At 32.8% G+C, this 24,600-nt stretch overlaps 4 protein-coding genes across 7 annotated transcripts; 2 read left to right on the top strand and 2 right to left on the bottom strand.

Annotated features, from left to right (window-relative positions):
- Window positions 1–5,072: 5,072 nt before the first annotated feature.
- LOC108820927 (UBP1-associated protein 2C-like) lies at window positions 5,073–7,526 on the bottom strand. Its single transcript, XM_018593957.2, has 2 exons — window positions 6,410–7,526; window positions 5,073–6,232 (listed from the first exon to the last, which is right to left on the bottom strand). Exon 1 carries the CDS (start codon window positions 7,442–7,444, stop codon window positions 6,413–6,415), a length of 1,032 nt encoding a protein of 343 aa, XP_018449459.1. The 5' UTR covers window positions 7,445–7,526; the 3' UTR covers window positions 5,073–6,232; window positions 6,410–6,412.
- A 121-nt stretch (window positions 7,527–7,647) lies between these two features.
- On the top strand, window positions 7,648–9,356 carry LOC108820430 (uncharacterized). The gene is made up of 6 exons (XM_018593374.2): window positions 7,648–7,802; window positions 7,916–8,214; window positions 8,287–8,339; window positions 8,448–8,485; window positions 8,558–8,948; window positions 9,012–9,356. Exons 1-6 carry the CDS (start codon window positions 7,648–7,650, stop codon window positions 9,234–9,236), a joined length of 1,161 nt encoding a protein of 386 aa, XP_018448876.2. The 3' UTR covers window positions 9,237–9,356.
- Window positions 9,357–9,445: 89 nt separating this feature from the next.
- Window positions 9,446–12,318, top strand: LOC108820942 (ABC transporter G family member 10). 3 transcript variants are annotated; one of them, XM_056991963.1, is made up of 2 exons: window positions 9,446–9,579; window positions 10,229–12,318. In XM_056991963.1, exon 2 carries the CDS (start codon window positions 10,442–10,444, stop codon window positions 12,206–12,208), a length of 1,767 nt encoding a protein of 588 aa, XP_056847943.1. In that variant the 5' UTR covers window positions 9,446–9,579; window positions 10,229–10,441; the 3' UTR covers window positions 12,209–12,318. The 3 variants fall into 3 exon arrangements, with proteins under 3 accessions (XP_056847943.1, XP_056847944.1, XP_056847945.1); XM_056991964.1 differs by having other exon boundaries at window positions 9,467–9,579; window positions 10,618–12,318; XM_056991965.1 differs by lacking the exon at window positions 9,446–9,579 and having other exon boundaries at window positions 10,438–10,526; window positions 10,618–12,318.
- Window positions 12,319–20,158: 7,840 nt separating this feature from the next.
- On the bottom strand, window positions 20,159–23,293 carry LOC108820431 (protein DJ-1 homolog B-like). Of its 2 annotated transcripts, none has more exons than XM_056991845.1 (4): window positions 22,736–23,293; window positions 22,334–22,414; window positions 21,950–22,132; window positions 20,159–21,875 (listed from the first exon to the last, which is right to left on the bottom strand). In XM_056991845.1, the coding sequence occupies exon 4, from the start codon at window positions 21,590–21,592 to the stop codon at window positions 20,252–20,254; it is 1,341 nt and encodes a 446-aa protein (XP_056847825.1). In that variant the 5' UTR covers window positions 21,593–21,875; window positions 21,950–22,132; window positions 22,334–22,414; window positions 22,736–23,293; the 3' UTR covers window positions 20,159–20,251. Both variants share the same exon structure in this region, with proteins under 2 accessions (XP_056847825.1, XP_056847826.1).
- Window positions 23,294–24,600: the final 1,307 nt, after the last annotated feature.

Raw genomic sequence — 24,600 nt, 5'->3', positions numbered from 1 at the left:
TAAATAACAATAAAATAATAGAAAATAACACTTACTGATTAATACATAATCAAAATATTTTTTTTCAGAAAAGTAACAATATTTCATGAATCAAACATGATGATATCATGCATATTACTACCATTAAAGAATCAACACATTCCTTGAATAAAGCAAAATGGCATCACGCACATTAGCTTTGAAATTAAAGTGAATAGTTTAAAAAATCGAGATTGAGTTTCATAATACACAAAAGCTCTACAAAGAAGACATCAGCACATAATGATAATTGATGACATAAAAAAATCAAACAAAATCAAGTAAATACACTGTAAAAATTAAAATTAATCATTGAGAGAACCACAATTATATTATTATACGATTTAGTCAATCACAATAACTTCAGCTCTAAATATCATAACACCGTATATAAGGGAAAATCACACGTACATAAAGATTCACAAAAACATATAACCAACCCTTTGAATCTAAAACAAATGGCAATCGAAATTAAATAAAAATCGACTAATATAAGAGAACATTACATCATTTGTATATGTTTTATAGGTATCATATTCTTCCTAATGAAAAACAAAGTATTCTTCATATTTATTGTTTCAATTTTAAGGCATTCCTATTGTCTAATTTGCAGGTGTTAATTAGAATGCTGCAAGATAGACTCACCACGGAGACTAACGTCATTTTCTTTGATATTTAACATTTCAGCAGCTTCTTTAAAGCTTGCCATTTCTATAATATGATTATGAAATGTAGAGGCTGATGCAGTGGCAAACTCAACACTTTTATCTCTAAACTTGCCCTTCCTTTGTGTTGGGTAAACTTGCTTTTAGTTTAATGAATTGTAGTTCGACCAGAAAAATGGGATTATGTATAATAATATTTGCTTGGTCTTTACCACATTATAGCTTCATTATAACAAAAGCAATCTACGTTTAACTTTTGAATGGATCCTCAAAAATTAAATTAAATGTAATATAATCAAAAATGTTACAAAATACTCTATTATAAAATACTAATATATTCTTATCCATATATTGAAATTTTATTTTCTTTTAAAATAATTCTAGGAACAATGATGCATGAGTAAAAGAAAAGTAATGCATCTTCATATGTTATACGGATACTTTATTTTTCAAGACCACAAAATTAATTTAAATTTCACTAGAACATATATTATCATCTACGCGCCGGGCTCCCCTAGTAACCTATATATAATTGTATATGCCTGAGATATAACTGCAACAACATCAAAAAAGTTCCATAAGAATAAATTCATATTTTCAGGAATGTTATATTTTTTGTATATCAAACTCCTTATCATGGAACTTAAACTCATATTTTAAAAGTCTATCTATATCGAACTTTTTATCATACTCTCAATTGTGAATTTTGTATAATTTTTGCAGCTACCTTTATAAGTTCAGAGATGTGAGAGAAAAATTAAATATATCCTAGAAAAAAATGAAATATTCAGAGATATAATTGGTTACAGCCTGCATTTTATAAAAATTATATTTCTTAGAAAATATAAAACAAAAATATATCCGTCCTTTTAAGGGCGGATCATAAATTTGGTTCAACTATTTGAAAAAATCGATTTGCGGATGCAGATTATGAGTATTTTATTCGGGTGAGTGCGGGTTGGTAGATTTTGGATTACGGCCGCGGACCCGAAAAGTATTTCAAATAAAAAGAAGAGTAAACACTTTTTAAAAAATATGGTAATTAAAAAATTAAAATTTTAAAAATATATAATTTTTTATTTTTTATAATAATTAAATTAAATAATTATTTTAAACAATTTATAACCTGCAGATAACCGCAAAATTAAATAGGACGGATACCAGTACAAATTTTTTGGCCGAAACAAAATTGAAACCGTGTGTTGGGGGTTGACCGGCAATCCAGCCCTAACCGAGCGTATACAAGATCAATTTTTAAATTGCTATTATTTAATAAAATATATTTTGATTAAAATTTACACACAAATATGATTATAAAGAAACATACAAATATAATCACAAAAAAAAACAAAAAATATGAAAATTAAATTAAAACCAAAAATATACCCGCCATTTAAAGGGCGGGTCAAAATCTAGTGTATACTATTAAATCAGAATCCTATTTGAATTTTTACCTAAACCTACCCTTCTATAATAAAGAAGTCGCAGATTTCATTAAGGGTATTTCTGTTATTTTATATCATTTTCAATTAATGGGTCTCTTAATTATAGGCCCAAACTTTTTTTGTTCCTTTAATTTCACGGTTTTGGGCCATTGGGCCGATTTTAATATTTATCTAATTATCATTTTTCGTTTGGGCCATTTGGGCCAAGTTCTAATAGTGATATTAACAAATATTTACACATAATTATTATTATTTATTTTTCTCAATATAATTAAAACTTTCTGAAAATATTTTAATATTGATAATGAAAGACTTAAAATTGTTAAAAAGAATATAATATTAATTTATTTACAAGTTAAATCTGTTAAAAATTATATCTTTCAAAAATTCAGTACATAAAAGTGAAAATTGATTGAAAAAATTTAAAATACCACTTCAAATGTTTGCAAAAAAAAACAAGTTCAATTTTAAACATAAATACCCATTTATACAATAAAAATAAAAATAAAACAATACAATAAAAATAAATAAAAATATTTCATTTCAAAAACTTATTCAAAATTTATTAAAAAAAAGAAAAACAAACCCGCGATTTTAAAGCGCGGATCAAAACCTAGTTTAGTTTTAAAGGAAAAACTAGATTTTGATCCGCCCTTTCAAAGCGCGGGTTTATTTTCCTTTATTATTTTTTTAAATTGACAAATATTTAGTAAATATCATATTTTTATATATTTGTTTTTTTATAAAAAACTTAAACATTTTATCTTTCTTTATCGTGTTTCATTTTAAAGGAGTTCCAAACCCGATCAGACTCGGGATATTTGGACCCGGAGAACCAACCCGAAATTGACCCGAAAATCAGAGTTCCGAACCCGATCAGACTCGGGATAAATATTCGAATGAGTTCTAAATTGCTATATCCGAAGAACCGGTCCCGAACCCGACCCAAACTGAGAACCGCATGAGTACCCGAAGATATCTGAAATCTGAATATATATATATATCTAAAATATATGTTATAATTATATTTATAATTATTTTAATATTTTAAACTAATATTATAAGTTAACTATAGTAGTTATTTTCGATACTTTTGAGGATTTTTGGATAAAATATGATAGTTTGGATAAAAGTTTACCCAAAAAAACTGTATATAATGGATATTTTTGGTCACTTTTGGTTATTTTTGAGTAATTTGGATACAAAAATTTGAACCGAATCAGATACTTTGGTTACTTTGAGTACAAATAACCGAACCCGTTTTAGATATTTTGGTTATTTGGTTATTTTTCCAGGTTCTTATGCATGAGAACCGAACCCACCCGAACCCGGAACCCGACTCGAACCTGACCCGAAATTTTATAATACCCAAATGGGGTTTAATTTCAAAACCCAAAAAATCTGATATCCAAAAGAACCGATCCGTACCCGAATGGATACCCGAACGTCCAGGTCTAATGAGTATTTATGTTTAGAAAATTAAATTTTATTTTCTCCAGGCCCAAATGGTCCAAGAAAAATATGATGTGGGCAGTGGGCTGAATTAAAAAAAAAGATCCAATATAGATATGTCATTAATATTACTTGATTGCCCTTAATGAAATATGAAATGTTAGTAAAGAAAAAGGTATTTTTAGTAAAAAAATCAATAGGATCCTGCTTTAAGAGCATCTCCAAAAGAAACTCTATAACTTCAAATATAGAGTTTTTTGCTCTCCAAAAAGAAACTTCAAAACTTCAAATTTAGAGTTTTGTGGAGTAAAACTTTATATTTGAAGTTTCACTACTCAAAACTTCAAATTTGAAGTTTCATCTTTTTATTTGCAATTTAATCCTTATAATTAATTACATATAACATTTATGATTCTTAATTGTTATTTTTGTCTATCATTTTAGTCCTTAAAGTTTTTATATTTCACAATTGTTTCAGATTTGTTTTAATAAATTCAATTTTAACACATAAATTAAATAAAAAATTAAAATAAAATGTATATTATTTTAAAACTGTAATTAGAAAACAAAAATATGACAAAAGAAACATAATAAAAAACTTTTTTAAATGGGTACATGAAGAAATAATTATTATACATAATCAAATATTAAACTACAAACAAAATACCACATTGTATAATAATTATGTCTTCATGTACCCTTTTAAACAAAATTATTAAGTTTCTTTTGTAATATTCTTGTTGTCTAATTCTAGTTTTAAAATAAAACTATAAATAAAAATGCATAATTAGATATTAAACTACAAACAAAATACCATATTATTTCATAAATTTTTTTTATTATATATCTCTATTTATAATTTTATCTTTTAGTGTAAGATTTTATTAATTAATATTTCTGTAATATTTTTATATATGTGTTAGTTATTTATTAAAAAAATATGGATTTACATTAATTATGATAAATACAAGGACCATAGAGTAAAATACAAATAGTTTTGAAGTTAAGTTTGAAGTTTTGCTTTTGGAGAAAAACATCTTGAAACTTCAAATATAGAGTTTTTGCAAACTCTAAAATAGAGAGTCTTTTGGAGATGCTCTAATAGTATAGATATGTAAGAGTGTGAATATTTTAATTTGAAACCTTGTGGAAACATGATTATTCCAAATTAATCAGAAGTATAATTTGTATGTATTCAAAGATTGATCTCTATTCAGAGTGTAAATAAATTTTATATTTTTAAAACTAATCATCGTGTTACTGGCTACACTATTCTTAGGTATCACTTAAATCTAGAACTAAACTCTAATCTTATGATTTCGAATGTTAAAAAGTAGAAAGTATACAAAGAATGTCATAGTTTACAATGGTAACAGTAGAGATTTTAAGCAAAAACAAATTACAATTCCTAAAAAAATATTTAAAAAACTTAAATTCATCATCAAGTCACCCCAAACTGGTTTTAGCGTGGTTAGCTTATATTATTTTTTTGAAAAAAGGCCTGGGTAGCTTATATTATTAGAACGTGAATATGACAGCGTACAAAGTATAAACAACACATATTCAATTACATGATCCAAATAAATGATTCCGCCATTGCTCTTCGACTCTCATTGTCACACCTCCTCCGTCACACCAGAAAATCGCCAAATAAAAAGGAAAAATGAAATAAAGGGTAAAATAAAAGGACTAAGTGGTCACAACTCACAAGTTAGTGTGACCGAATGATACCTGATAATGACACACAAGCCAAACAGTTTGTGGACAAGAAGCAAGAGATAAGATTAAAGTCCTTGTCTTCATCAGAGAATAATCAACCAAATTCTCTTAACATCACAAACCATTGGGATTATGTATTTTTCCCCAAACAAACAAAGCCATATATATCAGGAAGAAAAAAATGACAAAAACCTCTGAAAATTGAACCAAAACACGATCATGGAAACTAACTCTCTTCATTTGGCATTTATCACAAAAGAGACAAATTAGATTTGTTATCATCTGAAACAGAATTTCTTCTGTGTGTGCAAACAATGCCAACGTAAAATGCACTCTTCAGGAAAATTATATCATGTCCGGTTTTGACACTACTAAACGTTAAAACTTCACAAGTCTGCTTAGAAATCAGGAAAGACAGGATACAATTTCCTGTATCTCAGGCTGCTAAAGCAACACATGTTCAACACTTTTGAGTTTAACTTATGAATACACCAGTCAAAAATAAATTCACAAAGACAATCTTCTAGTGCCACTATATTTATGTCATGTAAAAGATTCTCACCATATAAATGTCCTCAAAGATCACACACAAGTGAGACATGGGTCAATGTTCCACAAGAGTAAAGGAAGAGTAACCAGGAAACAAGGTAGAAAAGACACATACAACCAATATTATTGAAAATCACTAATCTGGCAAACAAAACAAATCTGCCAACTATTGTCTATGCAAGAAAAAAATTATAAGAAGACATCCTAGGCTAATAATTCATAGAGAAACTAGGGATTCAGAGGCCAAGGCCCACATTCAGTTCAAGTCCAGAGAGACAGAGGTCAAAGCAGCAGTACATTCATCAATCCAGAGATTATTAAAAGAGTCCACAATCACTCTATCACCACTAAGCACACAAAAAGCATCTTCGCCTTGTCACAGACCTGATTCAAACATCCATTCACAACTCAATTTGGTTATTAGCCTTAGCAAACAAAACTAAGCACAACAAGCAAAAACAGGTAAACAACCTATGCTAAAACCATCTCACTAGCAAAAAGCCCTACCACTAGCCATATCAAGCAAAAAGAACAACTCAAATAGAAGGAAAACCATCTCACCGCTCAGTAATTTGGTGGACAGTTTGGGTACATTCCTCCAAGAGGAACTCTTGGCATTGGGGAGGAACCAACAGGCTGATGCTGTCCAGGATATGATGAAGCTGATGAATGCCAATAGTGCCCATTCACAGGAAAATCACCACCAGACATGGAACTTGGTGGCGGCATTCTATATGGACCATTGTAGTGACCAGCATTAGCAACCCATGGTGTGGAGTTCATGTGATGCGGCTGTGGTGAGTAACCAACATAAGGTCCAGGAGGAGGAGGACACACCATACTACCACGTCCAGGCCCAGAACCACCATCCTGGCCCAATAGCTTCCCTTTCTTACCCTCAATAGCCAACTTACACTGCAGATGTGTTCCATCAACCACCTTTGTAGGATCAGCAAGTGCCGCTTGAGCACCTTCACAACTCTTATACACAAACAACGCAAAGCCTCTTGATTCACCAGTAACTTTATCGAAACCCAAAGGACCTTCCTCAATCTCCCCGTAAGCGAGAAACACATTCAACAACCTATCCGCAGGCATATCAACCGGCACATTCGCCACGTAGATCTTCCTCGCGGACACATGAGCAGCAGCAACCGAACCTTGATTCCGAAACGCCGCGAGCTGCGTGACCGTCACGCGCCCATCGATCTTCTTAGACGGTTCCTTCAGAGCGAGAAGAGCTCCGTCCACGTGTTTGAACGTCGCGAAACCGTACCCTTTCGATTTCGCAGTCGCCTTGTCGAGAATCACGATGGCTTCTTCGAGATCTCCGTAAGTGGAGAAAAGCGACCGGAGACCTTCGGTCGTCGTCTCCGCCGCGAGGCCGCGGATGAAGAGCTTCCTCTGAGTGGTATCGGCGTCTGCGGTCGATCTGACAAGTTCGAGAACGTCGGGGTGACGCGCGACGGCGTCTTGCAAGATGTCGAGAAGCTGTTCGGTGGAGAATCGCTCCATTAGCTTCCTCGCGTCCTGTGGCGTCAATCCAGTCGATACGGCGCCGTTCACATCGAGTCTTCGCTTCTTCAACATGTCCATGAATCGAAGATTTTTGTGTAGAAGATCTTAAAATCCTTAACCCTAGTCGAGCGAGACAGAGAGAGAGAGAGAGCAACGCACGAAACAGAGTTTCAAATAAACCAAAAAGGCGGAATTGAATGACATTTATAAGGTTAGATTGGGCTTTTTAGAAAAAGGCCGACGTCGATAAAATAAGACGAGGCCCATACGGCCCATTATTAATGCTCCCCTTATCCGTTTCTCCCGCTCTGCGCACTCTTCTTCTTCTCCGTCAATGGGACTGGACTCGCCGGAGTGCGATCAAACTGAAAGAGGAGAAACTTCGTGCCGTTTTGTTTTCTCCGGTTCATTTTCGTGGCGGAATGTTGCTACATTTGTGAGTGTTTGTTGTTTGATTTGGGGGTTCAGATTGAGTTTATTAGACCTAATTTTGGTTCGATTTCGAAGATTTTTTTGTTTTAATTTGAAAGTACTGTGTGTATTTTGCAGAGGGCTACCGATGGAGATGAAATGCCCAATTCGATGCTTCCCAAATGCAGTTTACTTGAATCTCAAAGAACACATCACCTTTAGCACATCAAATTCGTTGAAATCTGCTGCTGCTACTGGACGTTCATTGTACAATGTGTGTGAGATTCGTAGCAAGCGAGGACTTTTAAAGATGCAGGCGGCTACGGAGAAAGAGACAGAATCTGATAGGAAGGTGAAAGAAGAGGAAAGGAGAAGGAAGATTGGGTTAGCTAATAAAGGAAAGGTTCCATGGAACAAAGGAATTAAACACACTCCAGGTTAGACTGTTTTTTTTTTTTTAAATTGTCCTTCACATCTGAATTTGGTTTGATCATCAACCTCTTAAACAGACACTCGAAGACGAATCAAGCAGAGAACTATTGAAGCTTTGAGAAACCCCAAGGTGATGTCAAGTAAGACTCATTTCATATCTGTTTTCTACTCGTTAAGATTAGACATGAGAGAACCCATATGGCAAAGTTGAATGAACTCTTTTTACCTTCTTTTTCAGGTTCGGGATAAGATGTCTGAGCATCAACAACCACACAGGTTAGTACCTTCATCGTTTACATATAGTGGATAAGTGTAGAATTAGAAATGCTGAGTTTGTCTCCTTTGCAGTGATGAAACCAAGGAGAAGATCAGAGCTTCGATGAAACAAATTTGGGCAGAAAGGTTACGATCCAAGAGATTAAAGGAGAAGTTCACTTTACTGTGGTCAGAGAGCATTGCAGAAGCTGCAAGGAGAGGAGGTAGTGGCGAAGTGGAACTCGATTGGGACAGCTACGAGAAATCAGCACTAGAGATTTCTTCTGAGCAAAAGCTTCAATTGGCTCAAGAGAAAGCAAGAACAAAGGAAGAAAACAAGACAGAGAAGAAGAGGAGAGTTGTGGAAAGAAAGAAAGAACGTCAAGAGAGACACCAAAGAGGAGGAAAGGCTAGAAAACCAAGGCAGAACATGGAGTGTGCAACCGTTGCCTCACGCTCTAAACTGAACAAGAGACTCACAAAGGTAAAAAGAAACAAACTATTTGCTTGGATGCCTCAGACAAACTAACTTGATAGTTCTTGTCAGATTCACAAGAAGAAAACAAGTCTTGGTAAAATCGCTGTTGAAAAGGATAGGGTAGTCTCAGTTGCAGCCAAGCTGGAGAAACTGGACTTGGAGCTGATAAGGAAAGAGAGAAGAAGAGGAGATATATCACTTGCTGATCAGATCCAAGCTGCCAAGAACCAACGAGGAAACGATTTTTCATCAAGATTTGGTCTTTTTGCCATGAAATCAATAGACTTTGATTAACCCTTTTCAACTCAATAGTTTATAGAGCTGCCCCTTTACTTCTTGTTCCACTATATACTTATTTAAGACTGAAAATATATGATAAACAAACCAATTCTTAGCAGAACGAGTGCTGCTTAACTGACGAACACTGACCATATTAGTTTGAGTTCCGTGGATTGTAGTGGAGGCAGAAACTAACACTGAGTTTCTTGGACGCCTCAGACAAATCAAGAAACTAACTTGGTTATATCTTAGGTAGTGGAGGCCCTCTGCAGACTGTCTAGATCTCGTTCATGTTCGGTGGTGGTATATGAGACTGCAACATGCACATATTGTGATTACACTGCACACGACTGTGCGGGTAAATCAACTTACCTCTTTGTTTATTTCGTATTTTTTTTTTAAATCAAAGGGAAATTTAAGGAAGAAAAAAAAAAAGATTGACATAATTATCTTCACTAATCCGAGTATATGAAGTGAACCCTCTAGATGGATCAGAGGTTACGGAACACGTAATTAAATTTGTAGGTATATAACCACCAAACTAAGTTCCCTCTTTTTAATAAAATAAAGGAATGAAATTAGCTAAAAAGGGTTCACCAACAAGACAAACGTTTTACGGTCAAGTTTTCTGCTCACCAGTAATTGAGAATCTCCATAAAAACCAATCTCTTTGCTCTCTTTTTTCTTGTTAATTCTTGTTAAACAAGAAACCATCTCTTTTAAACTAATTATTTTCTTCTACCTCTTCACAAGTTCAAATCCCAATTAAAGGAAAAGACAAAATGTTTATACTATTATTAGATATACTTTTTTGGCAACCACTTTTATTGGATATTTAAAATACAAAATGCAGTACGTTTTATGAACATATAAGAATTTTTTTTTTGGTAAAATATGAACATAAGAATTTATCGAACCATATCAATATTTTTAAGAACCAAAAATCCATTTTAAGTTTGGAATAATAAATATCTATGCTTTTTCTAGTCTCAGTCAATGCTTTTCAGGTTTTCATGGAAGGCAACAAGAGAACGCTAATAAAGTCTTAAGCTTTCAAAATGTTTGAATACTACTAAAGCAGGTTCCTTAAAGTTTGGTGTGTTAGTTCATCTTCTCTACCATTTATTCTTTCACTTAATCTCACACTCCTTGCTCAATTTTTTTTGACCTCTCTTATCTCTCAAAGCTTGATGCTTTCTTTCTCCCACTTTCTTTCTTAGATGGAGTTACCGGTGAAAGCTCCCGTTTCCGGTAACCGGAAAATCTCTTATAGACTAGAAACCAAGAATCTATCATATAGAATAGGTGGAAACACTTCAAAGTTTTCAAACTTATGTGGCTTGTTGAGTGAAAAAGAAGAGAAGGTTATCTTGAAAGATGTTTCTTGTGACGCAAGGTCCGGAGAGATCACTGCCATCGCGGGTCCAAGTGGAGCTGGGAAGACAACGTTACTAGAGATACTAGCTGGGAAGGTATCTCAGGGGAAAGTCTCAGGGCAAGTGCTTGTCAATGGGAGGCCTATGGATGGTCCTGAGTACAGGAGGGTTTCAGGGTTTGTACCACAAGAAGATGCTCTGTTTCCGTTTCTTACGGTGCAAGAAACGCTGACGTACAGCGCACTCCTGAGGCTGAAGACGAACAGGAAAGAGGCGGTCGCCAAGGTGAATAAGCTGATGGAAGAACTCGGTCTTGAACATGTCGCGGGTTCGAGGATCGGGGAAGGATCAAGATCCGGGATCTCTGGAGGGGAGAGAAGAAGGGTTTCTATTGGAGTTGAGCTTGTTCATGACCCTAATGTTATATTGATTGACGAGCCAACCTCTGGTTTGGACTCAGCTTCTGCTCTTCAAGTTGTGATGCTTCTCAAAGATATGACCGTCAAACAAGGCAAAACCATTGTCCTGACGATTCACCAGCCCGGTTTTCGCATTCTCGAGCAGATAAACCGGATAGTGTTGCTCTCTAGTGGACTGGTTGTTCAGAACGGATCGGTTAATAGTCTTTATCAGAAGATCAAGTTCTCTGGTCACCAGATTCCTCGCCGTGTGAATGTCTTGGAGTACGCTATTGATATTGCGGGGACCCTTGAACCGGTCATGACACAGAGCTGCAGAGAGATCTCGTGTTACGGTCATGGCAAAACATGGAAGAGTACTAACGCAGGAAGAGAGTTTCATCAATCTGACTCTCACAGCAACTCGGTGTTAGAGGAAGTGCAGATACTTGGGCAAAGATCATGCAAGAACATCTTCAGAACCAAGCAGCTGTTCACAACCAGAGCTTTGCAAGCCTCCATAGCCGGTCTAATACTCGGATCCATTTACCTGAACGTTGGAGATCACAAGCAAGAAGGGAGAGTCCTGCGGACCGGGTTTTTCGCCTTTACCCTCACTTTCTTACTCTCTTCCACAACAGAGGGACTTCCAATATTCTTGCAAGACAGGAGGATCCTGATGAGAGAGACATCGAGAAGAGCTTACAGAGTTTTGTCTTATGTTTTAGCAGATACACTCATCTTCATACCCTTCCTGTTGATCATAAGCATGCTCTTCGCTACACCGGTTTACTGGCTGGTCGGTCTTAGAAGAGAGCTAGACGGGTTCCTTTACTTCTCGTTGGTGATATGGATTGTTCTTCTCATGTCAAACTCCTTTGTTGCATGTTTCAGTGCTCTTGTCCCAAACTTCATCATGGGGACATCAGTGATCTCCGGTCTCATGGGATCTTTCTTCCTCTTCTCTGGTTATTTCATTGCAAAGGACAGGATCCCGGTTTACTGGGAGTTCATGCATTATCTTAGCCTCTTCAAGTATCCATTCGAATGTCTGATGATCAATGAGTACAGAGGAGACGTGCTCTTAAAGGAACAAGACCTGGAGGAGTCTCAGAAATGGAGCAATCTTGGAATCATGGCAAGTTTCATTGTTGGTTACAGAGTTCTTGGGTTCTTCATCTTGTGGTATAGATGTTACAGAACAAAAAGCTAGGTTAATAACAACATTTTCTGCAGCTATAATTCAATTTGTTTCTATTTGATTTGTGATTATAAAAGAGTAACCTATTTTATTTTATAAAACATTATCAAGTATCACATTCAGCACAAAGGTCCACTCATAGATAGCATGATATTTTACATTTTTGACCAATAAAATAGATTATCAAACTAAAAATGATGATGATTAGTGTTAGAAGGATTAGATAATTCATAATTGGAAAGTGATGAACTAAATTGTAGTAATCCAAAGGAAAAATGATCTAAAATGTAAAAAGAAAAAAAAAGACACAAGTCAGCAAAACCTCCTCTTTCACATGTCATAAGAAAAGGTAAAAGTCTACTTTATATACATAGATAGATAGTTCTTATTGGAAAATATTAATCCAAATACATATTATTACATGATTAAAGTTAAAACATCACTGGAAAATATACTATTAATTTTATGATATTAATGTTTGTCATGTTTTAATTAGGTTTTAGCTAAGTTTTGTTTATTTGTCATGTTCTTCATAATTTTAGTTAGTTTTGTTTATTTGTCATCTTTTAATAAGGTTTTAGCTAAGTTTGTTTATTTATCATGTTCTTCATGTTTTTAGTTAGTTTTGATTATTTGTCATATTTCAATTATATTATAGCTAAATTTTGATTATTTATCATTTTCTTCATGATTTTAGTTGATTTTACCTATTTGTCATATTTTAATTAGGTTTAGTTAAGTCACCGATTTATTATTAGCTTTTTGCTGAGTCATTGCTTTAAATAATTTAACTATTTCAAACTTAGTAAATAGATATATTGTTTAGCTTAATTTGTAACTTTGTGAAGTGACTTTTGTATTCAAATTTTCGCGTTGAAAGTTAGAGTAACAAAATCATTATTATCCTTGATGAATAAATTAAAACGAAATTTTAAATTTATCAGTCAAATGATTCATTAAAAGCTGATATAATAAAAATTATGGAAAAATAGAAAATATGTTGTGTTATTATCCGAAAATAGTATATTTTAATGTATTTTAAATAAAAATCATTTCTATATATAATATAATGTTATCGATCAGAAAATATGTTTTAATCATAAAAAGTTTAAAATTAAAAACACATAGTTTTTTGTAAAGAGAAAAAAAACTATGTGTTTTCTTAGTTTTTTTTTTTTGTAAAAACACATAGTTAAATATATATATATATATATATATATATAGAAATTAATAAAATTCTTAGTTTATATAGTAGAAAAGAGAATATCGAGTGATTTCAAATATTTTTTATGAGATAATGAATATGGTGTATAAAAAGGTATTTAAAATATTTGTGATTTTTCAAAAAGTTTAACGTAGTAATGTATATATATATTTTGATGAATAAATTTATCATATATATATATATATATATATATATATCTATATAATTTGATACTTTGGTTTAAGACTTCTGAAAGCATAAAAATAATTTATTATGGTAGTCTTTGAATTAGTAATTGTTAAATGAGTATTACTCGTATGTGAGGGCAAAACACCTAATTGATTTTGTAATCCAATATTCATCAATACAGTTCATTCTCGTCAACTCAGATATGTTTACGTCATTGTGTTCTAGGGATTTTGTGCCCTAATTTTTTTTTCTCTAGTTTTGTTCTCTAATTTTGTTTTGTAAACAAAAAAAAATAGGGCACAAAATCCATAGAACACAAATACAAATACTCTCGAATATTTAGTGTGTGTTTTAGCATCTACAACTATTTCTTAAATTTTTAGCTGCGACCATGCTCTACCCATTCCAGTTCCTACAACAGTTACTATCTCCCTCAGAATATAAAAAGAGACGCGTGTTTATGTTTTGTATTTTTATGCTTTGTTTTCACCAATGTAACAGTTTTTTGTTCTCTGTGAGGTGAGGATCGGTTTTGTAAAGACCGAGGATTACAATGGGAAGTTAATAAAGTTCTCAGGTCACACGATTTAGTATCTCACAAACTCAGATTATAAACTCAAATAAGAACCTCTTCTTATTAATCACTTCTTATTAATCACTTCTTAAGGAAAACTAACTCAAAGACCTTAAACTCTCAAATCTCTAAGTTATGCTACATTTCAGCATATCCTTATATAGCAACACAAATCTCCTAAATTCATTAGACTTATCACAAACAGTTTTTTTCCTAATCCTCATAGATAACCAAAACACACTAGGATTAGGTAGCTTGCTTCCCAAGCTAGTTGAAGCTTGATCCAACTGTTAACACCTGAACTTGTTGTCCCTATGTTTACAGTGGTCAACAAGTTCGAGTTTCTGGTAACTGAAGATGCGGGAGACACCATTATAGATGAGAAACGATTTGCAACTGAAGATGACTGAGATCTGCCTAAACGAAATACACACATATCCAGAAGAAATATACAAAAATTACTTAAAACATTTTATTATAAAAAAGGTATAAAAGGCATCCATTGATTATAGAAAGTTTTCATTACATTATTGAAGCTAAAAATATTGAGCTACAGAACTAAACCTCTTATCAGAACCGAAGATTGAACATGTTTGAGTTGCATCAGTTTCTCGTATCTGAGAAAAAAGGCTGATCCAAGATCAAACGGGATTCACGTCAAGTTACATAAGAAAATAAACTAATAAATCACAAGAGAAAAAGAGCCGCAAACTCATCGCTGCTCAAACATTCAAACATTGTCTCTAAATCAAGATTTAAAAATACTGAAGTACTAATAGATTAAAAAACAATTCAATATTGAAATTGAACCCTATATATATATATATATATATATATATATATATATATTGAATAAAGAATTTTGGGAGAAAATGTAAGTTCTGTATATATATATATATATATATATATATATATTGATCTGTAGTTTTGTAAAGTACATATATTGATTATTGTCTAATTTTAGTATACTTAGTAGAAAAATTCAAAACCAATAAGAAAATTTATGAATATACATACAAATAATTTGGAAGATAAATTTATATATTCAGTATATCTTCAAAAGAAAAACAATGACATAAAACCTCATATATAAACAATTATATAATGTACTCATCATGAATTTTTATGTACGGTGAAATGAGACACACAAGAAAAGAATACGTCTCTTCTCCTCTTTTCTGCTACAAAGTCAGAGAACAGAGATCCCCCATACTTTCAAGATTTGATTACCATATAGAATCTTAAAAACGTTTTCACCTTATTTTCACTATTTAGTACATTTACGGTGAAAGAAGACACACAAGAAAAGCATACGTCTCCTCTCCTCTCCTCTGCACAAGTCAAATAACAGAGATCCCCCATACAGTCAAATAACAGAGATCCCACAAGATTATATTGCCATATAGAATCTTCAAAATGTTTTCACTTTATTTTCACAATCTTGTACATTTATGGTATGTATTTTACCTAATTCAAACTCAATTAAGCTATATGAGGAGGCAGTCTTGCTCGCTCTCTCAACTCAAAGTTTTCTTGAATTTCAAAATGAATAAAGTTCTTCAAATTTTGGTGGTTCTTTCACTCTCTTGCCATTTTGGTGGTTTGGGAAGAAGAGGGTTCTCTCAAGCGAGAATGGTTAAGAAACCATTTTCACTTCAGCTCAACCTATGGTCCTTTCCAAAGTAGAGAAACTCAAACACTTAGGTTTCTGTAAGAAAGCTGATGATGATGAAGAAGTTGTTGAGCTTTGTGCAAAAATAGTGCAAAAATATTATTGTCCGTCCTTTTGTTTTTATTCTCCTTAGTTCATGTTTTTATTCTTATTTTGAATTTATTGAAACAAAACAGTATCAAATATATTTTTGGTAATCAACAAAATTAAATATATTTAATACAATTACAGCAATAACTGAGTTTAAAATAAAACAGTACCAAAATATTCTTTTAGTAATTTATAAACTTCAAATATATTTAATTATATTAATCAATAGTTTGTATTAAATTTAATAAACTTATAGTAATAACTGAAAAATATTATTCTTATTTAAAATGGTTAACCATAATCGTTTGCTTATTGCTATAATTTAAATATAACTTATTTCAACCTTTTTCATAAATCATAATAATTATAATTATATATTAAATTTAATTAAGTTATGGTAACTATCTCATTCCTATTACCATACATTATGTGCTATAGGTTTTGAAATAGATATGGAAATAAAAAATATATGGTAACTAAATAATTGATGTATTATATTTTAACCAATTAACAATTTTAATTGAAACTATCATTGATGTTCAGTTAGGTTCTAAAAAAGACATGTTACACTGCAAAATCATCTCATTTTCAGTTTCAATCAAAATCATCTCAATTAACAATGACTAGATCTTGACCCGCGCTTTGGAAGCGCGGAATATTTTATGATGAAAAATTTCACTAATAACTCAACAAATATTTTGGTAACTTTTAAAGAGTGTATTTAAAATATTTTTGTATTTAAATCAGTGTTTTTAATTCAACCTGATTGTGATTATACCGGTTAATCCGGAGATCTAAAAATTCAATTTAGGTTTTTAAAATATTCATATTAAAAAATCACTAAAACCCGAGACTAATTGATTGAACTGATGGATGACCGATATGTAATCTAATTTGATTTAAATTGTAATAGTTTCATAATTTGTAATCTTATAATCCAAATTTTAAAGTTCATTATTTTGCAATTTATGAAATTATGACGTTTCTACAAAATTTTAAAGAGAAAATGATGGATATAAAATAACTAAGATTAATTATTGTATTGTTTGGAAACATTGATAGTAGTATATAAAATATATTGTTTGGAAACATTGATAGTAGTGTAAAGAATAAAGTATATTGTTTGGAAAAATAGATAGTAGTATAAAGAAAAGAACATTAGTGATTTAACGTAGATTTAACTATAAAGTATAAAAGTGTATTTAATTTAAAAACTTACAAAATAAATGTTAGGTCCAATAGAATGTTTCTGTTTTAACTAGATCATGACCCGCGCGACCGCGCAGATTTTATTTTTTATTTTTAACACATAACATATATTTTATAATAGTTAATACAATTTGGAGTTTGTACTTTTCACATAATGTGTGGTTTTATATAATTTCGAGTTTGTCCAAAACGTATTGTTTAAGAACAATGTTAAAACTGTTTTTTTTATTAATAGTTTTTATTGGTGTATTAAAAATATAATGTATGGTGAAAACACTAATATAATATCAACCAATACTATTGAGTTTCAAAAAAAAATATCAACCAATACTATTTGGTTTTGACATTGTGCTTTTTAAGAGTTTTTCTGAATGTTTTGTAAATGCCCAATGAAGAATACGAAAGCAAGTACTCATACACACATTTTATTGGGAGGAAATGAATATTTTATAACCTATTAAGTTAGATATAATAAATACAAAATATCTTGACACCGAGTTTTTAAGTATAGTAGAATAAATTTGGAGAAGAGGGTTTTCCATATTCATGATTTTTCAAACCTGTCAATTTGATTGTGAATATTTGATTGTAACCGAGATTTTAGGCATAGTAGACTCAACTTGGTGAAGAGGTTTTCCAATAATCGATTTTTTAAAGTATAAATTGATGTTTCTGTTATTGAAATAAGAATATACGTTAGTATATTCTATTTAGTGTATATTCAAAACAAACCTCGATTATTTGAGCATCAAAGAAAATATATTCTGATATCTTTAGTATTGAGTTTCAAAAGTTCTGTATTAAGCTATTTAAAATTTCAGATTCATCAGTATTAGATGCCAAATAATTATTTTTTTAACTAAAAGGGGTTTTGTGTTTAAGATAATTATAGTTTGATGATGGGAGGAAACGTGTTCTTAAGTTATTTGGTTAGTTGAATCAATTGGTTTAGAAGATAACCAGACCAAGATAGTCAAAATTGTATAATAACAGGCTAAAAGATTCGTGTAATAGTTGTATTTTTTTGTCAACCTCTCGTGTAATAATATTTATATTTTTAATAAAATGTGTAATATTTATTTTTATTTCTATCTATTTATATTTATATTTTGAAGAATTCAGACTCGTGTAATATTTATATTGGAGACATTTATTGTATTCATTTGACTATAATAAAAAAGAGGGAGTGTTATATTTGTACTCTGATATAATATAAATATGATAATGTGAGTATATTCTAACGAAAAGAATAGATATTTTGTTTAATAGATGTATATAATGTAAGACATAGATCTTATAGTGGAGTTAAATGATAGATGGTTGATATTAAACTTTTTAAGGAGATATTTAAAGAAAAGTTAGACTAAGAATAATAATATGATGTCCAACTTAAAAATCCACCTAGAAGAAGTTATAATGTTTCTGTTTTAATAAGATAGATAAGATAGATTTAAACAATATCTTATTCAACATACATATTTATCAAAAATTAAGGAAAGTAACATTTATTCATTAGTGTTTCCTAATATAGAATTCTAAATAATTTTATGTATTTATTTTCTATTCATTTACTTAAAGAATTTGATTGTGACAATTTTAATATATTTCTCATGAATCTTAAACCTAATTTTCACTATATAATAAGCTTTGCATATCCATTTTAATCAATTCTTTTATTTAGCATTATTATCTCCTATGCTTATAATTATTTTATATTACAAATTGGTTTTCTTAATTCATTTTTTATCTAAAACCTTTCAAGTTTATTATAAAAATAAAAATGAAAATTGTACGTTTTTAGAAACAATAAGTTGCTGCCAAAAGTTTATAAGATGGCCATTAACCTATTCAAAAGTCATTTTCCTACATATTCATTATTATTCAGTTTCAATCTTATTGTTCCTACATATTTAGTAAAATTATTAATATAGGGTAACAAATTTTATGCTAAAAAATTTAGTTAATCAGTTTAACATATTTTCTATCATAAGATAATTCAAAAACATATTTCAAAGAAACATAGCCTATATTAATTTAATATAAAAATATGTAAATTGAGCATACGTTAGAGAATACTGGAAAAAAAATATCTTTTAAGATGACCATTTATTGGTTAAGTTTTTGCATCGTATGTTTAGGTAGTCATATTTTAAAGTGTATTTAATCATATTATAATGTTTAAAAATATCAATCAGATTTATGTGGAGTTTTGGTTGGTGTTGTGGATCCTTAATGTAAATAAAAATATCAATATTCTTCATACAATATTCTTAGTAACATGAATCATCATTTATATTGCTTTATAATGATGGAAAATAAGTTTTTGTTATATTTACCAATTAATTTACAAACATTTCATCCGGCACAAGGTGCGGATCACTACCTAGTTTGTTTGAATTTGTTTTGTGATTTAAATATAACAGAGTAACCTATTTTATTTTATAAAACATTATCAAGCATCACATTCAGCACAAAGGGTCCACTCATTGATAGCTTGTACTAAAGCCTTTTTCTTGTTAAAGTTACTCTTCCCTAAGACATTCACCTCCTTGAGTTTACACAAGTGTTGCCTTTGCGAGCTCAAGTCCTTTCTCGCGTCCATAAAACTTCTCTACAATTGCGAGTGCAAACTCCAACGAGGTTCCTGGACCCCTGCTCGTTATGAGATTACCGTCGACCAACACTCTATGCTCGATGTGACTCTGGTCAGACAGTTTGTTGCACATTGCTGGAAAAGCTGTCGCCTTCTTACCTACCCTATACAAACATCCATAAAATTGAAGTAAAGTAGTAATATCCTATGCATCTGAGTGTCTACTATTAGCTAACGATGTGTATGCTACTCTGATTTATTTTTGTTACCTTGAGTAAACCATGTGGCTCGAAGACAAGAGCAGGAGAGGCACAAATTGTTCCATATGGTTTATTTGATTCTGCCTGTTTCTTTAACATATTCACTAGCCTCTCTGTGTGCGATGTAAGAAAAGAGATAAGTTTTTAGCTTTCAAAATGTATTTTCGATCACCATAACAGAGGGTTTACAATGCTCTTATAAAGGGGCTTGAGAACAATCTAGATTGAATACAAAGAGATAAGATTCACAGCTGTAAAGGTTTGTCATCCTGCTGTGATTGATTGTAGAGGATCAAATCTGTTGAGGAGGTTCAACGTCTCTGCTTCCGTACTCCTCTTTTGTCTTTCTACTTTTGAGGAGGAAGACGACCGTTGAACAGCAACTGAGGCTTGGGCTTTCGTCTTCTGCAGTTGGGCCTCGGATGATGTTGGGCTTACATTCCCCCTCAAACTTGAGGTGGGGAAAACACCAACTCCAAGTTTGCCGCGCAGTTCAGTGTAAGGTCGTCTGGCCAAAGACTTGGTAAAGATGTCTGCAAGCTGCTTCTCTGCTGGAATATGATGAGTCTCAACATTCCCCAGTGCTACCTGCTCCCTGATGTAGTGGTAATCTGTATCGAAATGCTTCGATCTTGAGTGGAGATCCAGGTTTGTACTCAGGTACACTGCAGAAAGGTTGTCACAGAACAGCTTCATTGCTTGGGTTTGAGGGAGCTGCAGATCGTGAAGAAGATGAGACAACCAGGTGATCTCCTGTGACGTTGAGCTCAGAGCTCGGTACTCAGCCTCAGTAGAAGATCTCGAGACAGTTGGCTGGCGCTTGGCTGACCAGGAGATGAGGTTAGGTCCAAGCAGCGTGCAGAAACCAGTGCTTGAACGCCTAGAAGTCTTGCAACCTGCCCAATCACTGTCACAGAATGCTGACAACACAAGACCTGTATCTCTCTTGATGTGAAGACCATAGTTCACTGTACCTTTGATATACCTCAATATTCTTTTGAGGAGAGCAAAGTCGGAGAGGGTAGGTGCATGCATCCGCTGGCAAATCACATTGACTGCATATTGCAGGTCCGGTCTAGTGATAGTAAGGTATTGAAGCTTGCCAGCTAGACTTCTATAATAGGTTGGTTCTGGGAACAGAGGAGATGGAGTATCTTCAATGCGAGTAGGCAAAGGGGTTGGCATATGGTTGCAATCAGACATCATAGCTTGATGTAAGATGTCGAGAGCATATTCTTGTTGCTGAAGAAACACTCCATCGTCGTAGGGCTGCATTTCAATCCCAAGGAATTTGCTAGGCCTCCCCATATCCTTCATAGCAAAGCGAGTGTTCAGAGGTTGAATGAGTTCAGAGAGGAGCTTATCATCACTTCCCGTTAACAGGATGTCATCTACATATAGCAGAAGCACCAGATTCTTCTTATCTTTATAGTAGGTGAAGAGTGAGGGATCATACCGACTGCAACTGAAGCCGAAGTCAATGAGGAAGCTGCTAAAGGTATCAAACCAGGCCCTTGGTGCCTGCTTAAGTCCATACAGGGCTTTCGTCAGTTTGCAAACATGAGTTGGTCGTGTTTCATCAACAAAACCGTCAGGCTGATACATGTATACAGGTTCCACCAAGTCCCCATGTAAGAATGCACTGGAGACATCAAATTGCTTAACAGACCAGCCTCTTGCAAGAACTATATTCAGCAGCAATCTGATGGTGGCAGTTCTGACAACCGGACTAAAAGTTTCCAAATAATCTAGTCCTTCTTCCTGGTTATAACCCTTTGCAACCAATCTCACTCTACGCTTCTTCACCGTTCCATCTGGATTGAGCTTAGTGGATGATGTTGGGCTTACACTCTGAACTTGCAAATCCTTCAGCACCACCGAGACCACCCTGGTGAATTAAAATATGTTCATCATGTTGTTTGACATTATATTCTTTCGGCATTTGAAGAAGTTAGCACTCACAGGAAACACAATCAGATCGTATGAATTCTTTTCAGCCTCGTCAAGAAGCACATCTGCAATAAGCTTGACTTTACGAGATGCTACCACTTCCAAGTTGTTACCAAGCACAGCAACTACAACATTTGCTTTTGCCCGCCTCAGGATTTCAATAATAGCAACAGCTTCCATTTCCTCCGAGCCATCCTGCAATGGGTACAAGAATCTGAAAATGAAAACCAATGAGTCTGAGTACATGCATTCATTACAAAAAGTGTGAGCACTTATGCCCGTCAACTTTTTTCGTTTTGATACTCATCATATAGAAAACTGATAGCTTAATAAAACTAAACTCTTTTGTAAATGATAAGGGTGACAACCAAGTGACTATCGGCTATTGAAAGTTACCTGTGGGGTGCAGTCAAACGACCAGCTCATTTGGTTAAGCTCGGTAATGGTGTACTAATCACCGGGGTTCGGCCGCATCACCTGATGTCAAAACAGAAAGAAGAAAGTATAAGAGGATACCATGGAACAACGACTATGCTACCAGAGAATAGTTTTTTCCTTGTGCAAATAAGAAGTTAATGTTTTTTTTGTCACAGAGAAGTTCATGTATCCTATATCTTTCAGTTGCATGTAATCTCTCAGGAATGGTATTAAAAGAACATCAAATTATAAACAGCTACTTAAACTATCACTCTTTGGACTAATCTTCGCAACAATAAAAATGGTAGCTAAGATCTGGCATTCCCCAATATGTGAACTTAAAGTGATGTTTGATAGAATAATGAGGGACAAGAGACATACCAAGGGTGCAGAGACCTCAGCAGCTTTCTCTTTCCCAAATAGCTGCTCCACAAGCGTGACAGAGAACTCCATGGTGGTTCCAGGTCCTCTACTCGTCACTATCCCCCCATCTACTTCCACTCTTGACTCAACAGCTGTTCCACACGTCGCTCCTAGCTTCTCTACAAAAACCGGATAACAAAGAAAAGTTATTGGATACTGATCATTGCATACATACTTTTTTACCCTCTAGTAGACCCCAAGTAACAAGCGCCAACGCAGGAGCACAGCAGATAGCAGATTAAGTCGTCCATCAGTGTCTTGTTTCTTTACCATAATACTCTCTAAAGGTTTACAGTCCTTAAGAGTCTCTCCCCCAGGGGTAGTCCTCCCTTCACCAAATACATTTTAAGAAAGAACATTACACTTATCAAATTCTAAAGCATATATCATAAACAAGACATAAAACTGATGCAAACCATTCATTCATATATACTAATGAATTCAAAATCTGAAATCAATGCATATAAACAGATTTGATATTCAATCGAATCCCTAATTGTTCGGTTACGTGCTCGCGAAGCCAGATTGGATCAGAGACGTACAGGTAGCATAATAAGGTCGAAGACAGAGTCGTTAACATCAGAGAGAAGCGTGAAACGGAGCATTATCGTGACGTGTCTAATGATCATTGGTACGATGTGACACTGAGGCCATTGAGTTTTACACGTCATTGTACCGATAGGGAAAGAAAAAAAATGGTTTAGGAGAAATCTGTTAACCGGCGCGTAGTTGGTTGGCTAAGAAGAGCACAACGTCCCGTTTTATAGTTTCATTGATGCATTTTCTGTCGTTTTGGTAACAATGAAAAATGGGTGGATTTTTTTTTGACTTTTTCTTGGGTTCACCCCGTAGGATGAACCTAACCAATAATAATTAGTTATTTTAGATTGAGTATCTTTTGAAAAAGGAAACAAAATAATTGTCAAGTTATATTATGTTTTAAAATTAAAAAAGTAAAAATAAATAAAAGTAATAGTAATTGTATAAATGTATTTTTAAAAAACTATATATAAATTTTAAGGTTTAGAATTTATCTAAAGGTTTAAGATTTAGAATTAAAAAATTCAGTGTTTTTATGATTTAGAGTTTGATATTTATGAATTAGAATTTATGATTTATCCAAGGGTTTAAAGATTACCCAAGGGTTTAGGGGTTAGGATTAGGGTTTAGGGTATAGTTTTTTGCTGGCGGATTTAAAATTATTTTTCAAAAATTCGTTTTTTGTTAATTAATATTTTTATTTATTTTACATTTATTTTAAAAACATAATGTAATTTGATAATTATTTTGTTTCTTTTTTAAAAAGATATTCAATCTAAGATAACAAGTTTCTATTGGTTGGTAAACCTAAAAGTTCACCTAGGGGGTGAACCCAAGAATAACTTTTTTTTTTGTCATTATGTTACACGTGGGTGGCTTGGCATGACCATGTGCTGAATCTATAGAGCATTCATTACGATTAGTCTCTCAATTCTGAATAGATACATTTTCCAATCCGAACTATAAAATTCTTGCAAGTATTTAATAGTATTCGTGAAAATTATAAAAAGTGTCCGTACGAATCAATACTTAAGGGAAGAAGATATGATCTGATGGAACCATTCTAAAAAAGAGTGAGTGAAACCGTTTGGGATTTCTGAATTTACTTCGTTTTCTTGCATCTATGTAGCTTCCTCTTTTGGATGGTGTCTCAGTTTCACTCCTTTGGAACTTGCATTTTCTATTTTTGTTTTTGTTTTCTTTTTGCATTTTCTACTTTTGTTTTTTCTTATTACATTATTGTGTGGATATGTATAAATGATACACATAAATACAGGTAGAAG

The sequence above is a fragment of the Raphanus sativus genome, chromosome 8 (genome assembly GCF_000801105.2).
Source record: "Raphanus sativus cultivar WK10039 chromosome 8, ASM80110v3, whole genome shotgun sequence".
NCBI lineage: Eukaryota > Viridiplantae > Streptophyta > Magnoliopsida > Brassicales > Brassicaceae > Raphanus > Raphanus sativus.
Note: the sequence above shows the minus strand (reverse complement) of the source record. Positions and strands in the feature narration are given on the sequence as shown.